This window comes from Dunckerocampus dactyliophorus, chromosome 13 (genome assembly GCF_027744805.1).
Source record: "Dunckerocampus dactyliophorus isolate RoL2022-P2 chromosome 13, RoL_Ddac_1.1, whole genome shotgun sequence".
NCBI lineage: Eukaryota > Metazoa > Chordata > Actinopteri > Syngnathiformes > Syngnathidae > Dunckerocampus > Dunckerocampus dactyliophorus.
The window spans coordinates 14040564-14058812 of NC_072831.1; the positions used below are offsets into that span (position 1 = coordinate 14040564).

The following is an 18249-nucleotide window of genomic DNA, read 5'->3' on the forward strand; positions in this document are numbered from 1 at the left end:
ATCTATTTATTCTATTGAACAAACGTGCCAAGGTGCTGGAACCTATGCAAAACAGTGAATGCTCTTCCTGCCTGTTCGGCGGCGAGACACGAGAAAAACAGACACACATGCACATTGTACTATATTGAGGCCAGCAAAATGATTGAGTTCATTTTTATCTATTGTGTAAATAATTAATTAATTAGTGTCCCAGGCCTAGTCCCCACGAGACATTTTTTTTCTGAACAAGAAATCTTGTGACACTCGTACAGACAAGCTATAGTCTCATCCACTTGACTTTTCTGTGGTTGCTAGGAGGACCTTCGTCGGCGTAGAGAAGAGGAGGGTCGGCAGCTGGATCTGAACGCCTCCCTTAGGCTCAAGAAGCTCTCCCAGAATCCCCACACCGGCATTGACAACCCCACATTCCTCCAGGATACATACACACCACAGCAGCCGCCACTCAGCAACCAGCACCCTTCGCTAGGTATAAACGCACAAATATGAGACCAGAAAGTTGTAAAATGTTTTTAACATTCTGTGAGTATGTCAATGAACCTGAGTGAAAGGGAATGCTGTCAAAGAGGAAGTAAAGCCTATACTCTAGGTAAAGGAATGTAAGGGAGGGAGGGAGCGACATACTATACATAAGGGCTCCTGGAAGCAACTTTATTAAAACTGTTAGGGACAGTGATATTTATACTCTTCACTGTGAAATTAAATGCTGGACACGTTCATCTGCAGTCTGGAGAAAGAGACTGTCTCTGTCCGTCATAGGACGAGTAGATAGAAGTCTCTCATTTGGTAGGTAAACAACTGCATTTGATATCTTTTGTCTGCAGAGTTGGAGGAGTTGCTACTGTCACTGAAGCAGGTCCAGGGCTGTTTGTCTGACCAACAGAGTCAGAATGACATAGAACTGGTTCTTGCACTACTAAACAAGGTAATTGATAAGGAATTGGAGGGGGAAAGACCTAACCAAGTTCCCGATACTACTTTTTTATGTCTGCTACCAATACTGCAACGTTGTACAGTATATACAATACCTTATTTTCTCCTTTTTTGTTACAGTAATGTATTTGTCTACATGTGCTTTGTTTAATATTTAAAATTTAGATAAAATATATATGTAGAAGTGACATTGGCATGACTTCAGTTCAGCAATCCTACTGCTGCTGCTTTTTATTTAAACTTTATTTAAACGTGCATAGCTCTAATAGTATTTTTGAGTGGTCACCAGACACAGCAGAAGATTCAGTTCACAGCAGTGGATTGAATGACAGCTGAATGACAGCTGTCACAGCTCAGCTTTCTTCTTAGTACTTGTTAGTAGATGATAAACACTAATATTTAGGAATTTATGAAAAAAAATATCCTATTTCCTGAGCAAGATGAAGTCCTTAAAATTCTGTTGGGCGATTATTATAACCTAACAAGTGAATTATTGCAACGCTTTTACTATAATTGATAAGAACATGAAGCAACATTTAATGTAGTTTACCCCTTTTATACTTTTAATACCCCTTTAAAAAGCAGCAGTCGCAGGCACCGACAGCCGTGCTACTGTCAAGAGCGTCTGGCTCTGTGTCTACGTTTGTACTTGGGACTATGAAAAATGTTGACACTGATGGTCGTGTTGATAAAAACTGTACTTTGCTCCTGCCGTCTCTGCTTTGCTCGGGTAAGGGTAACTCTGCTTCATCTTCCTCCACACCGCGTCAACAACTTTGTTTTTGCCACCATCTTCCTGAATCAATCTGCACATGCGCAGTAACATGGAACAGTCAATTGCAGTCGTAACGATCATGATAGATCGTTACATTTTGATGTAATTTTAAGTATGTGACTTAAGACTAAAACAGTAAAAGCGTCCCTGTTCATGGCATGTTACGCAATGTTAAATTGTGTATTTATGTGATAGTTTGGGCTTTTGCATCGGATTCAAGGGTTTTTTCCACCCCCGATATCTGATCCAGTTAGTGATTAGTAAATTGGACCATTCCTAGTAATAAAGTTAGATTAGCAGATTTGATTACCTCTAAAATTAAATGGACCCAGCCATTAAAGTTTTGCTTTAGGAGGTCGGGTTCAACTCAAGTCCAGAGTGGATAAACAACACTGCTCTTGTTCCAGTATTAAATATTTCCTCAGTGTATGAAGCTAACCTTTACTCATTTCAACATAAAGAACATTTCAAAGAAGTCATTAAGTGATTTTGAGTGCAAAGAATATTGAAAAGGTTAACATACGGTCAAGTCCACGCCACAATTAGCCAGTTAACAAGCACATGCAATTCTCTTCATTTTGATGTCCAGTCTACAAGCAGTTTGAATTTGAGGTCAGTGAGTATATTAGGTAGTTGTGTAGCTGGAGAGCCTGGTTTGTCATCCTCCTCCCCCTCTTTACTATCCCAAACATCCTGCAGTAGTTCTTCTTTTACCTCCAAGCTGGTCTTGTCAGACCTTTTGTTTGTGGACACTTTATGGACGTTAGTGTTTATTGATGAAGGTTAATTTGTTTCTTTTTGACTTTTTTTCCATAATTTTATGCAAAAAGCGTCATTGAATAAAAATTGGTAAATACTGTACATGTCTTCTGAAATTCAGTATATTAAAAATACTGAGAGTTTTTTTTTTTTTACGGAACATTAAGGCTGAATCAATTAACTGTGTCTCAGAGCTAGCCAATCGGGTATAAAGTGCTTAGTCATGTGACACGGGTCTTACAAAACCTGGAAGTGTATGTGTGAGTTTTGTTCTAAATGATTTGCACTGAATTTTTCTTATTTTACACTGATTTTTTTATAAATTGAATTTTAAAACATCCTATTTAATGTAAACACAGAATTTTAAACACACATTTTGCTGATGAACTTTTATTCATTGACATTTTCTGCATAATTTGATGTTAAAAAAAAAATTCAGTTCACAAAATCGAAAATTCTGTTAGATAAATTCAGAGTCTAAAAGACTTTGGTAATAAAGAAACATTAACCTTCATATCTGCTTTTATGACCCTTCAAATCATACACGTCTAACTGCAGAGGACTGTTTATTTTTTAGCAACTTTGAGTTCAACTACAGTTGCCATTATAACTTATAATCTTAAAGGCTGCATCAATTCCAAAATTTTACATTTTTTATTAGACAATGCTTATTCTGTATTTTATTTCTACCAGTATTTCTCCTCCAGTCATGTGCAGTCTGTTCAAATGTGCAGTCTGTTTTGTGCTAATAGCCTAGTTGCTCTATATTTTCCAAGTGAACTTCAAATTATTAAAGTAGATTTTTAGGGAAAGTTGAAATTGTTGTGTGCAAGTTAGGGGTGTGCGATGCTGTAAATGTTTATCAATCTGATATCAAGTATTGGCCAGTATTGCCAATACCGCTACTGATACTTAAAATTATTGAAAGATTTTGTGATTTTGCCTTTAATTTTTGATCATCATTATACTCACTATATAACACAGGACAAAGACTTGAGGCAAACACACACACACACACACACACACACACACACATATATACTGTATATATGTCACACAATTTAACAATATGAAATGATACATTTATTCCCTTGTTATTCTCTACAATTGTTTGATAGAAATAAAGTTAATAGTGCAAAATAACTAAACAAAAGCAAAAACTACTCTTGGCTCTCATTCAAGTCCTTTGGGTTTTTGCCCCCAAAGTTCTCCTATGTCCAAAATATATTCCCTGAGGTGACATTTAGTTTGTATAATATGTAACTATAACAATATCAACACTGTAATAATATGAACAACACAATGGAAAAAAGGAACATATTTTAGAAAATAAACATAAAAGACAACTGAAAAATATCAATCCCATCACTCTAGTATCGACCAATATTTAGGTTGGTGCATATACTGTATTTTGAAGTTCACTTAGGTTTTAATGGAACAGAAACCACCTCCATGTTTCTGTCGCTAAATGTTTGTGCCCTCGCTTGTCTCTAGTCTGATTTCCAGTCTGCACTTAAGATACATAATGCGGTGGCTAGCAGCATGCACCGACCCTCCCCTCCATACCCCCACACACACCAGGCACTACAACTGGCACAGGAGGTAATACAATTTGATGGAAAACATTGTCACACTTTTATAATCTTTATGTAGGGTTTCTTCTGATGTTATTAGATGTTGTTTTTTCAGGTCAGAAATCTCAGCCAAACAAGTCAGAACAAAGAAGGACTGGAACTCTCCAGTCTGCTGTCGGACACACACATCCAGGTAAAGACTTACATCCATTGACACACCTTCCTCTGTGTTTAATTTGTGGCTACGATATCTATGTCTTTCTGTTTGTCTGCGCTGCAGTCTTTGCTTCTGGCACATGACAGTATAGCAGAGAGAGAAATGGAACCAGAACCACTGACTAGCCAAACAGAGACATTGACACAGTGGGGCGGAGAGACTGTAAAGATTGTCCACATAGAGAAGGCCCGAGACATACCACTGGTGAGTCAGGGGATATCAGTCCGCTCTACCATTCATTTTTGTCTTCATGGAGATGCTGTTTATTCTTGGTTGACATGACAAAAAGAGTGAACATTATTGCGGTTGCGATTTGCTGGATTGAGTGAAATGGAGCTGTTTATTGTTTGTTGTGTCAATGAATGTACAATCTACCCCATTTATCTGATTAACATATCTCATCAGTTGTATTCTGTAGCTATAAGATCTAAACATGCTTAAACATTAACGTTGAAAAGACCTCAAGCTGGCATAACGGCCGTAAGGAATTTTAAGCTTTCTTTTAGGAATACAATATCGATTTCATGCTACTGACTGTAAGTTATTCATTTTCTTTGATTTTACCAAACTACATATTTGGGTGCTTTTATACAGCGATTGGTTGATGTATTTTTGTGACTGACTTTTAGTATACAGTGTTCCCTTGCTACATCACGGTTCACCTTTTGCGGATTCGCTCTTTCGCAGATTTTTTTTAAGTGCAATTTTGCACGTTTTTTTAACAGCGTGTGAACGTGCATTGTGTTCTGCGTCCTTGTGGTGTATTAGAATGAGCTATTGGTGCTCTGTTGCATGTTTCTGTTGTTGTATTTACTACTGCTACCAGTAGAGGGTGTTGTATACTCATGTGTGAGTTTGAAGATGAAGAGTTGAAGGCTATGGGAGAACCCGCCCATTGTGTTCGGCGTTCTGATTGGCTGTAGACTATTGTCAATCAATCTCCTTCGTGCAGGACTACCTGTTTCCTGTTGTATGATCACGAGCAGCATACATGCTGAATGAAGGCTGTAGGGCGCATTGAATATTGTAAATGAATCTTCGGCTCATGCAGGATGACGAGGAGGAATGTGTTTTAACAAGGATACAAAAACACTACAGCCAGGTGCCAGGACAAACCACAATCAGAGGAATGAAATATGCGTATGCCCAATCTCGTAAATTGATCATTAAAATTCTAAAGAAATTTGAACTTTGAGTGTTTAAACAAGAGAGAAATGTGATAAAATGTTAATGCCTGTCTGAGAAAAGTGTATAGAGTGTATGGTGAGGGCTTTTACAGCCTTAAAATGTAGATATTAATTGTACAAAAATAGTTGGCTACTTTGTGGATTACACTTATTGTGGGCAATTTTGGGAACTTATCCCCCGCGATAGATAAGGGAACACTGTATTCTGACCAAGATGGGTTGAGATTGGTTGCATGATGTCAGCCACTGACAATAAAGGGCTGTGTCACTTATTGTGACTAATCCCTGACACTTTGACAGTTTTGTGCATCATTCACTGTTGTTGTATCTTTGTGTTCTACAGGGGGCAACGGTCCGTAATGAAATGGAGAGTGTGATTATCAGTCGAATTGTTCGAGGTGGAGCAGCCGAACGCAGTGGACTTTTAGCAGAAGGCGATGAAATATTGGAAATAAATGGCGTTGAGATAAGAGGGAAAGATGTCAACCAAGTCTTTGATATTCTTGTAAGAATTTAGACATTGAAATTTCTACCTATTAGAATACTGAAACGTACTGTTTCTAAGGCAATGTTCACACTGCAAGTCAGTTACGATTTTTTTTTGCTCATATTTGTGACATTTATCTGATTTTTTTTTTTCATGTCAGTGTGAATAGCACAATTCAGATTTTTTTCAAATGCGACTGAAATAAATATATCTGACATACAGGTAACCATCATCAAAAGGCGTGGTTTATCGTGCAAGACTTGGATAAAGGCTGATGTAGGCAAAAGTTCTTCTCAGCCAAAAAAATATTTTAAAAAGGTGTTAGTGAAGCAGCGCTCATCAATGTCTCACCACTCCTGCCTCCAACATTCACCAATACGCTTCTTGCAACAGATGTCACAGCAAGTTGTCTACGGACTGCCATAGCTAAAATTCTTGCCCTCTTTCTTCTTTAGCTCCTCCACGGAATTATTTGGTTGAGAAAATATTGACTCCCGTTAAGTAGAGCTCGCTAGTAATGTGCGAATCGATAGTGAAATATTGATACCAGCTCTTCATGCTCTAAAGTCGATTCTGAAATCAAAATATTGATACTTTTGATACTTCAGTGATATGACGTTGTCCTTTGTTTTTGTTTGTTTTTTTACTTCAGGGTTTAAAATAAATCAATAAATTGCTATGATGTCATGATTCTTTATGCTATAATTTGGAATACTGTACGCTGTTATTTAGAATTTACCAAACACAGGTGTATTTGCATATAGTACCAGATCGGTATTGCCGATACCAGCCTGAATTTTACCAAGTGGTACATCAGTGGTATCACACATCACTACAGCACACGCTGCAGCAATCTTTACTTCCGTAAACACACGGAAATGCGAGTGATATCGTGCTTTTGTGCATGCACATCAATTTCTGGACGCTTTGCATTCACAAAGTCGCATTTTTTTGGTAATGTAAACGACCACATAAAAAATTGAACTTAAAGAAAAATCCAAATTGTCATACCCTGCAGTGTGAACATAGCCAAAATGTTACACAAAACTAACATTGTACATTGTCGTGATTTGGAATTTTTGTATTGATGGCATGACCGAGACAGGTAATTTTATTTTGCCGACACTCCACAGCGCAAAACTACTAATCTGTGCAAATGTAATTGGCAAAATAAATTGTGATTTTAATTTTGTGTCAGGCGGACATGCATGGCCTTCTGACCTTTGTCCTCATTCCGAGCACTCAGAGCAAACCCCCACTCGTCAAAGAGACTGTGGTAAGTGCTGAAGCTATTGGTCTTATGCTGATAATGATACTATTTACGATTGCTATAGTAATTGAATATGTCGTAAACAAAACCGCTATCTGCTAAAGCAAGCAATTTTAGAAATTAGATTAAAATCTCCTAAATTGTGAATATCGTACTTGCCCTGATGCGCTACCGAGTTGTAATAATATTGTGTATCCCTTTCCCTCTCTCTTTGATTCCTTTAGGTTCACGTAAAAGCCCATTTTGATTATGACCCATCAGATGACCCCTACGTGCCATGCAGAGAGCTGGGCTTGTCCTTCCAGAAAGGAGATATTCTTCACATCATTAGCCAGTCAGACCCGAATTGGTGGCAGGCTTACAGGGATGGAGATGAGGATAACCAGCCTCTAGCTGGATTGGTGCCAGGTAATACTTATATACTAGGGGTGTCACAAGACACCCAGCTCACGAGACAAGACGATAAAGGAGATTGCAAAAGAACGAGACAAGACAAGGTTTTAACATTACTCTTAAGAAAAGTGTAATGAAAAACTATATGACCGGACAAGCAGACTTTTTAATTGAACACAGTCACAAAACAGTGCAGGTGCATTTTGAAATGTTTATTAGTGTCCCCCAAACCATTAGATAAATGATACTATATTGTAGAAACTAAACGATCTATTTATTTTTTTCATAGATTTATGTATTTATTTTTGCGCATGTTTGTCACACTTTAAAGGGATAGTTCGGATTTTTTTACATGAACTTGTATGACATACCCATCAGCAGTGTAGTCCACCAACACCGACTCAACCCCTACTTGGTCTCCTAAGTCCAGTTCTGGTCGGATTTTGGCGATGAAGAACATAGTTGAAGGTAGTCGCGGGGATTTCACAAGCAAGGAGTTTGGCTTCTCAAAATAATATGCGTTCATAAGAGTAATACCTTTGCATCACGAAAATGCCTACTCGAAAAAATCAGACATCACAAATCACTCTGCGTTATATTTGTCTCCCGCCGTATCCCTGTGCACTTTCACCTCTCCATTCTTGTGTACGTGACGTAGACGCTTGCATCTAGTTCCGCAACGGAGCGCTGTGGCGATGGGTGTTCTTCATCACCGAAATCCGACCAGAACTGGACCTATGACACCAAGTGGGGCGTGAGTTGGTGTTGAGGAACTACACTGCTGATGGGGATGTCATACAACTTCACAAAATCCGAACTATCCCTTTTAATGTTTCCAATCATCAAACAAATTTAAATATTAGTCAATGACAGCACAACTGAACACAAAATGCTCTTTTTAAATGAACCTTTATTATTAAGGGAGAAAAAAATCGAAACCCACATGTCCCTGTGTTAAAAACCTTTTTGTTGCCACCACTTTCAGACAATTTTGGCATACTGGCTCGTCTATGTTGATAACTTCACCTCTATGTTACCTTGCAACGTTCCTCACGAGACAACACAATATGCTGCTGATTGCTAGCGGCCCCGCCTCCCCTCTCAGACACAAAGAGACTGTATGATTGACAAGAGGGCTCACTTCATTCAAGCCTTTGTTCAAGCAGCAGACGTGCCCAGGGGCTGAAAACAAACACAGTGAACCTTCTCCCTGCCTGTTTAGAGGCGATAGAAGAGCAAAACAGACATGCATGCACACGGAAATATTTCAAGGCTGGCAAAATCCATCCATCCATCCATTTTCTCAAAATGATCGAGTTAATTTTCATTTATCGTGTGATTAATTAATAAATTTTTTTATTGCGAGACTGTTTTTCTGAATAAGAAATCTCATCAGGTTTTATTCTTGTGAGATGTGACGCCCCTATTAAATACTAATATAGAAAATGTATATACAATTTATATTATTTATTTAAATTTGTATGAACATGTTTTTATTATTAATGCACTTTTTTAAGAATGCTTTTCAGTATGTACAGTACACCACTTGGGCCTCATTTAAGTGCTTCATTTTTTTCTTTTTCCCCAAAGGTAAGAATTTCCAGCAGCAGAGAGAAGCCATGAAACAGACGATAGAAGAAGACAAGGAACCTGAGAAGCCAGGTATGTTTATCTTCACTGTAAATGTCAACTACGTAGTGTCAGGCTTTCCATAGCAAGAACAGTGCAGTTGTAATATTTGACACCCAATAAAGTATTTGAGTTGTTTAGTGGCTTTACAAAGACATTTTAATGGAAAAAGATAAGCATTTGGAAATTAGCTGTCATACCAGGCACACTGCCATTTTGGGGAAGCTATATCCTGTGGTAGTCACGTGACTCTCACAAAATGTTTCCTATACGTCCCTTTAGGGATTTAATCAGTTAAATGCAAGCAAGCACATAGCTGTATAGGCCCCATTTTAGGACATTTAAAGTGTTGGTGACACGTGTATCATAGGTTCTCATCTTTGGTCCCATCATAGGTTCTTGTGGGTTCAAGCATGTTTTACCAAGTTAAATGCAAAGTCGGCACATCACGCAAAATTCAAAATGTTCAGCAACATTTTCATTCTGTCTCCACCGTGTTTTAATATGTCCTTTTGTTTTCAGGAAAGTTGTGGTGTGCGAAAAAGAACAAAAAGAAGAGAAAGAAGTTGCTTTACAACAACAAAAATGATGGTACAACATAGATGAAAGTACTTTCTCAGTATGTAATGCATGAAGTACTTCAAACTGTATGGACTATATTTTCTATCCACCCATTGATCCAGATATTGATGAAGAGATTCTGACCTATGAGGAGATGGCCCTGTACCACCAGCCGGCCAATAGGAAGCGGCCAATTGCACTGATTGGACCAACAAGCTGTGGGCAGGCAGAGCTTAGGCAGAGACTGCTAAATAACCAGCCAGAACGCTTTGCTGGAGCTGTACCACGTAAGGCTTAAACACAGACACACATACACACACACACACACACACACACACACACACAGAGTTTGTGTGCTTTCACATAGTTATGCATGGCGACTTACATGTTGATTGTGTGTTGCAGACACAACGCGGAGCAGACGAGATGGCGAGCTGAGTGGTCGAGATTATCATTTTGTTTCTCGTCAAACGTTTGAGGCGGAGCTGGCTGCTGGTAATATTTCATGTCATGTATTTTTCAATCAGCATAAAATATCTATTCAGATATTTATGGTGCATTGGAATGCATTTGAACTCACCTTTACTCTCGTGCAACCAACAGGACATTTATTTAGTTGTCTTGTAACATCTCTCAACATTGTCTCAGTTCATAAACAAACTTTGCCAATCACTCAAACCATGGTCCTCTTCAAAAAGCTGAACAACCTTTTGTATGCAGTCACATCTCCAAAGACAGTTCCTTTTTTACCAATCAGCTTAGTTATTTTTTTTGTGCTTAGTACCACAACTGTACTTTAAATACAAGGAAATAATTATTATTTCAAAGTAATTTAAATGGTGACATTTATTGGGTGGCTTATTACCATTTTTGCTACAGTGGCATAGTTATACCTAGTCTGAAACCTAGTCTGAATGTTAATCTCATTGATTTGTGCTGTGTTAATTTTACCTTGTCTCGGTTCTTTTGCTCCATTCTGGGTGTCTTTGGAGATGCTGCAACATCAAAGATGTGTTGTTGTGTAAGTGCCGCGCTACAATGGATACAGATCATGGCGTTCAACTTGCTTTGTAGCCTGAAATGCTCCCAGACCTTTGACATTTTCTGTCTTTTTCTAAATTTTGTTTTTTCTTTTGTCGTTGCTTTTTTCCCCTCGCCCCTTCCATCTTTCCACTTCTTCAACCAAACATCATCTTCTTCCTCTGCATGGATAACGTAAGCGCGTTGGTGACGTAATCACACGTGACAATTCCTTAAGGCAGAGAAGATTCCTTTAATATTTTTTTGTATTTTATGTACTTGAATGACTCAAGGAATCGTTTCATCCCTAGTTATGTTATTTTTTATTTTTATGTTCCGAACACAGTTGAACTCATACAGTGTATTAATAACACGACAAGACACGCAGCATATTGTACGACAATCGAGACAGTGCACGCAAACCAAGGCAAATTTGTTTGCGTACATTTTTTACTTTAAAATGAGATTAATGACAAAAAATAAGCTTTGGACACACTGCTATTTTGGAAATGCCATACCCTGGGATAGTGACATGACAGCCACTCCAAAATGTTTCCTCTACATCACTCAGGGACTTCATCAGTTAAAGTCAAGTACAAAGCTGTTTAGGGCCCATTTAAAGTGTTGGTGACATGTGTCTTCTGTGAGAGAATCCATGCAGCTCACAGCAAACTCTGGTTTTAAGTAATCCAATGAAAAAACGACTACTATTTTTAACATTACATGTTGTGCTTGCTTAGAAAGAACAAAATCTGAAGGAATAACTGTCAGTCACAAAGTTCAAATGAAGGACAGCTTGTCAAACTGTAAGAACAGGAACTTTTACATTTAAAAAAACAGGTGTATGAGGTAAATCATTAAGCATTCCAACTAAAGGTTTTATTGCACACAAGTTGTATGGATAATTCTGAGGAGTATGTTTGTCCGTGTCTCAGAGTGGTTTTCAGTCTAAAAACAAAATGAACAAAAAAAGCAACAGCTCATAAAAGACTTCCTCCTGTGTGATACTTATAATTTACCTTGAATACTTTTCTTAGGGAAGCTGATTGAGTCCGGTGAGTTTGAGAAGAATCTTTACGGGACCAACACTGACTCAGTGAGACAGGTCATCAACACTGGAAAAATATGTGTGCTCTGTCTGCACACTCAGGTTGGTGTTTACAGAACTGCCTTCTCCTTTGTCGCTAGAGTGGCGAAGTATAAATGAAAGTGTGTTTCTGTGTGTGTACAGGCCTTAAAGGTGCTGAGGACTTCAGATTTGAAACCTTACATCATTTTCATAGCCCCACCATCCCAGGAAAGACTCAGAGCCCTGTTAGCTAAAGACAACAAGAATCCCAAGGTGCCGCTTGAACCCGTTTTTTGAAAATGTTGTTTTAAGGCCGGTTTGCTCATAATTTGTGCATTCCGGACAGCCAGAGGAGCTTCGAGACATCATTGAGAAAGCACGGGAGATGGAGCAGAGCTGGGGTCACCTGTTTGATGCCATCATCGTCAACACCGACCAGGACAAAGCTTACGCTGAACTGCAAAGACTCATCAACAAGCTGGACACAGAACCTCAGTGGGTGCCCTGCTCCTGGCTGCGCTGATACACACACACACACTCACACACAAACGCACAGTGTTCATAGTGGGTATACACAGTCCGTACTTCGGCTTGGTCAAATCAAATACTTTTGTCAATACACTTAAACATGTATGCTGTGCACACTGAGTACTTGGTTCCTGAATGTTGACACAGTAGTGCTGTCCCAAATTGATTACTGTCATTGCACACTTACCGAAGATGACAATTGCAATATTTACCCACTTCTTATTAATTAATACTATTTTTTTCTTTACTACTTTCTGCCGCTTTCAATGTTCAGTCGCCTTTATTTCATGTTAGTCCCTCCCCTTCCTCTGCATAGCCAAGACTAGCAACTCACTATTTTGGCTTTTTTGAGTGCAACATCCGGGTACTGACAGTACACTACGTTTTGCCATACAGTATACAGTCATCCCCCGCTGCTTTGCGGTTCAAATTTTGCAGCTTCACTCTATAGCAGTTTTTTTTTTAAGAAATCAATCAATTAGGGCTGTCAGTTGATTAAAATATTTAATCGTGATTAATTTACCTTGGTTCATTAACTCAATCACAATCACAGATGTTTTTCCCCTTTTTCGTTCACCTCATATTTGGTCCCAAATGCTGATACTATGTGGGAATGCATAACGGTAAGATTTGATGACCTTATTGAGTGCTCATTGTGCATATTTGTGCGGTGCCCCTCTCTGAAAAACAAACTCCAGGCTCATACTGGTGGATGGTGGGTCTGTATTCATTTAGTGCTTTTAATTTGATGTTGTTCCTGTCATAGTTTTACACAATAAATAAGATCACCATAATGTACGTATGTTTTACTGATGCGTTGAAAATCTTTCCCGGTGAAGCATAGCATTAGCAGCTAGTGCGCTGCTAATGCTATTTATAACCATTCTCGTCTTCAGCCATGGTCACATTGACACAAGCCACCAAATAGATGTCCTCGTCTATGCCTGTCGGTAACTAGCAGCTCGTAACCCAAATTTTAGCTCGCAGTTCAAAGCAAAAAATCAGCCGAGAGACAGCTTGCATCTAAAAAACACTCCTTAGTTGGGACACTCGTATGCCAAGGTACCACTGTATAAATGACAAATGACAATGACAATGATAAATAAAAAAAATACTGACAGTCCTCCACCTTCTCACCTCTGTCTTGCAGTCACAGCGACAGTGGATACAAATAACTTCGGTGTTGTTGCAAGGGCCATCTGCCAGGGCTTTGAAGTTCAACTTAGCATTCACAATACCCTTTTCTTTGTCTATTTCTGCTCAATGCTTGTTCCCGCTAGTGGCACCGCATCGACCGCTGCGTTTCCTCAAACTACGGTGTGGGCCGAGGGTCAAACAGGATGTGTGCACGTTCATCGCGTGTCAAAAAAAATTGTGTAGTTAAAGGAAGTTTCCGTTAACGTGTTATTAACGCGTTTGCCAGCCCTAACATTAATTCATTTTTGCTTTTTTGTTTTAGACTGCGGTCTATTATTCATCAAAAAATATGTATTCAAATTTTACATTCTTGGCCTAAATTAAGCATTTTCAAGCATAAAAAGTGGCTAAATGAATGGAAATACAAATTCAGAAGATGTGATATGTAGTGTAATATGCCTGTTTGTGAATGTTTTGTACGCCTTTAGGGGTGTGACGTCTACTAGCTAGAGTTGACTGTGTTTAGCGAAGTGTTAGCAATGTGGAGAGTGACTGGCGTGAGTTGTGGCTGACAGCAGCTCCTGTTTGAATGTTCACCACATATTTGTTCTCCGCTTGTTTAAAGCAATTGAAGTGCATCGGCAACATGGGTCTCTCCTTAGCCACAAACGGTGGCATTAGGGTAGTATTCTACACTGATCACTGGGTGTCAGTAACGTTACATTGACGAGACAACAGCCACGGCAGGAAGTACTCTGTCAATGCTAACGTGTGAGTCTGTTATGTCTTATGTCTAAGATGTCTTATTTTCTATTATGATGCTATACTATAGGGCCGCATGGTGGCCTAGTGGTTAGCATGTTGGCCACACAGTCAAGAGATCGGGAAGATCTGTGTTACAATCTCCGTTGGACATCTCTGTGTGGAGTTTCTCCCCGTGCGTGTGGGTTTTTTCCAGGTACTTCGGCCTCCTTCTACATTCCAAAAATAAGCACGTTATGTTAACTAGCAACTCAAAATTGTCCATAGGTGTGAATGTGAATGTGAAGGGTTGTCTGTATGTGCCCATTGGCTGGCAACCAGTCCTGGGTGTACCTCGCCTCTCGCCCAAAGTCAGCATGGATAGGCTCCAGCATACGCCTGCGACCCTAATGAGGATTAAGCGACATAGAAAATGAATGAATGAATGTCTACTATATTGGGTGTCTAATACGCGCATAAAGGTGACTGTTGGGGGTATTAATTAATGTCAGACGGCTCTAATAACGTTGCAAACCGTGTTTAGAAGGTTATAAACAGGTTTTCTGTCCTCTAATTACAAAAATATTCTATTTATAAAGAAAGAATCCTACGTCACAGAAATTCACTTATCACGGTCTGGTCTGGAACCGATTAACCGCGATTAACATCCCCCCAGTGGCCCACCCCCATTCGGACTTGCGGTATAGAAGTAAAATATAAGTTTCACTTTTGCGTGTCACGGCCACTATGGTGTGTTTGAGAAACCACCAAACAAAGTGCAAAATCTCATGAAGCATAAAGATATAAACATGACAAATTTTAGATTTTATTTCAATTGGACTTTATTTTGTTTAAATAATGAAGAACTACCTTTGGTCCTGAGCACTCTGATAAGGCTTGTTTTTAGTAGTAAATGTGAAAGTCATTGACATTCATGGCTGGTGAGGCACTGACTCTTGGAAGTCTTTCTAATGTTAATACAGGTTGCTCATTAAGAGGGTAACAAAAAAGGAGGAGAATAAATCACCTGTTTTAAAACAACAACAAAAAAAGGCTTCAACTTGTTTTCAAATAATTTAGTCCCAAGTATTTGTTTTAATTCACTGGAAACCATTTGTGTTCTTACCTTTTTATTCGTATATGAAGTACATGCAGCATTTCCTTCTCCACAACAAGTTCTGATACTTTGTTGTAAAAGTCTGATCACCTCCTGGTGAGCTTGGGTATATAAATCTCCATCTTCCATCTTCTCCAGAGCATGAAAATTTATTGAATGCATTTGGCTTTCTGATGGCTAGTCCTGCTGCTGTCAAAGCTGAGCTGTTCCAGCTCAGACACGCTTGACCCCTTCAGGATGCAGCGGTACTACAAGTGCCTCCCGTATGACATTTCCATTAGTAAGAATAATGATGTCAAATTTGCATTACATTACACGGACTGTAGAAAGTAATGGTGCATATTAAATGTTCCTGCAACATTATATTATTGGTTGACATGCTGACAACCACAAACTGGCAGGTGCCATGATCAAACTCGGTGTGCAGTGTGACGGTGAGCGCAGGCATGCTTCCTGCAGCCTCGCTTGATCAGGAAATGTGTAAATTCAGCAAGTGTTAAAAACGATGGGACTCATACAGAAACTACATTTAGAATACAGTTCAGTAGACAAATATGAATATGTTTTATCATTTTTGTTTTGTGTTTTTGGTTTTTCATGACTGGTGAGGCAGTGCCTCGCCTGTCTCCCCTGACTGCCCGTCACCGATAAACACTGACATTTAAGATTTGTTGCTATGTGTACACAGACACACACAGCACTGTGTGAAAGCTGCAACTGCAACTGTTGAGTTCAGCTGGTTTAACGTCTACACTAACCTGTTTATTTAAATTCATCCTGTTGCAATAAACATGTAAGGACACAGCACTTGATACTGTTAATCTTTTTTTGCTGTCTGACTGTTTCATGTCATGCCTGAGGCGTGTGGGGGTAAAGAAGACCAAGTATTTAGTTGCATTCCGAATCGGCACATGTTGCTGATTGAATAATATATTTTTGAGTGTCTGTACCTGGGTGGACGACAATGTGTGTGTGTGTGTGTGTGTGTGTCTGTCTGTCTTTACGGACAATGAAGTATTATGACATGAAGTAGATATTGTTATCACTGAGTAGAGCATTTATATATTTGTAATATTTCAAATAGATATATGAAGTCCAATGGCATTGCAGGTTTCACCTGCCTCACCCCCCATACTATTGGTCCAGGAGGAGGTGAGGGGGTGGGGCAAAGTGGAATTAACTATTGAATGTAAAGTTAATCAACACCACTGTCTGTGAATTTGACCTTGCATCTTTTTGGAAAAATTGCCTTTTTTCTGTTGTTTTTCACAATAAATTGAATAAATGATTGGTAAAAAATGTACTTGGTACTTTCCCCCCCTCCCTTTCTCATTGTGTTCCGGCTGGAGAAAACATGTTTCAAGTAGGGCTGCAACTAATGATTATTTTCTTAGTTGATTAATCTGAAGCTTGTTGTTTTGATTAATTGCATCATCGCTTAGGCCCTCTAGATAAAATCAACCTGAAACATGCAAGCAGTGGTTTGGTCTGCAACATATCAGAAAAGATACAAAAATGTTGATCACTGTTTTCCAAAGTCAAAGCTGATGTATATGGACATTGTCTTTTGCCTGAAACACAAAAATAATAGCTGTGTTATCATGGATGACTAAGGAAATTAAAAAATATTCACATTTGGGAGGCTGAAATCAGGATATTTAAATTTTGTAATCAAAAAATGATAAATGGAATACCAAAACAGTTGCTAAATTGGATAATCAGTTAAGCATTGAGTCATCCATTAATTGTTGCAGCTCACATTTCAAGTAATTATGCGGCTTCTATAGGACAAAAGGCTGCGTTTCAAATGGAGTACAGTACTGTTGTCCCTCGCCACTTCACACTTCAAATTTTGCGGTTTCATGCTATCACAGTTTTTCAAAAATATATTAATAAATCATTCTGTTTCTTGGTTGAATATAGCCTTTTATTAGTAAAAAAAATATACATATTTAAGCAAATGTTACATATTTTTGCCTAAATTACGCATTTTCAAGCATGAAAATGGCTAAATGAACAAATACAAATATAAGGTATTCAAATACATTGATGAAATTGAGTATTTTACGCTAGTCAAGTAGTCAGCAACCTTTATGAGCAAAAGAGCCATTTTTCTCTCGCCTGCACTAAAGAAAAATAGTCGAGAGCCGCAAAACATAACACAGCCTGCAAAAAGTTTCAAACATTTTATTCATCCTTTTAAATTTAGTCTCCTACAACAGCAGAATACAACAAACAGAAGTGCAGCGTACATGTGTAACAGTTGGGTAAAACCTCACTACTTGACGCCTTCAGAACTGTGTTGCACAGTGAGTTGACAGCTGTTACCTCTCTGGCAACATTGCTCGACTTCACTCTCAATCGGTGGATATACTGTACGTGGTCGCTCGTTCGAGCCTGGCGTGTGCATGGCTGGACTGTGGAGTGTTGTTAAAATAAATTACTACTTTTCAGAAAATGCTGAGTACTTTGTTTGAAAATGTCTTTCAAAATATTTTGTTTCATAATGTCTCTCCAAAAGGCAAGCATGCAGGTAAGCACTGTAAGCTAAAAACTGATTTACTGACTGATTTTATTAAGTAACATATACAAGTACATTTTAGAATAACTGTTTGTCCATTTAATTATTAATTGAGTGCCTTAAAATAAAACATTTTTGATCAATTAATCTAATACTTGAGTGAGTGATTACAAGCAGTTTATAGAAATAACGATTTATTAAACAATTAGCTGAGTAGATGAACAACTGTTTAAGTGTGTCAAACGTTAAACAAATAGTGAGTGCCCACACATAGTGAAGGCCAGCCGGGACCAGCAGCCAGATAAGGGCACAAGCAAGTCAGCAAGCCTTGAGA

At 38.7% G+C, this 18249-nt stretch overlaps 1 protein-coding gene across 1 annotated transcript in view; it reads left to right on the forward strand.

Annotated features, from left to right (window-relative positions):
* The window catches only part of pals1a (protein associated with LIN7 1, MAGUK p55 family member a), a 31580-nt gene extending 18718 nt beyond the window's left edge, over positions 1-12862 (forward strand). Inside the window, exons 3-17 of the mRNA XM_054796677.1 lie at positions 295-466; positions 822-922; positions 3959-4066; positions 4154-4231; positions 4319-4459; positions 5786-5947; positions 7128-7205; positions 7424-7607; positions 9183-9254; positions 9744-9812; positions 9905-10069; positions 10188-10277; positions 11840-11952; positions 12034-12144; positions 12218-12862. Coding sequence (XP_054652652.1) covers positions 295-466; positions 822-922; positions 3959-4066; positions 4154-4231; positions 4319-4459; positions 5786-5947; positions 7128-7205; positions 7424-7607; positions 9183-9254; positions 9744-9812; positions 9905-10069; positions 10188-10277; positions 11840-11952; positions 12034-12144; positions 12218-12394 — 1821 coding nt within the window. The 3' untranslated portion in view covers positions 12395-12862. The remainder of the gene's footprint in view (positions 1-294; positions 467-821; positions 923-3958; positions 4067-4153; positions 4232-4318; positions 4460-5785; positions 5948-7127; positions 7206-7423; positions 7608-9182; positions 9255-9743; positions 9813-9904; positions 10070-10187; positions 10278-11839; positions 11953-12033; positions 12145-12217) is intronic.
* Positions 12863-18249: the final 5387 nt, after the last annotated feature.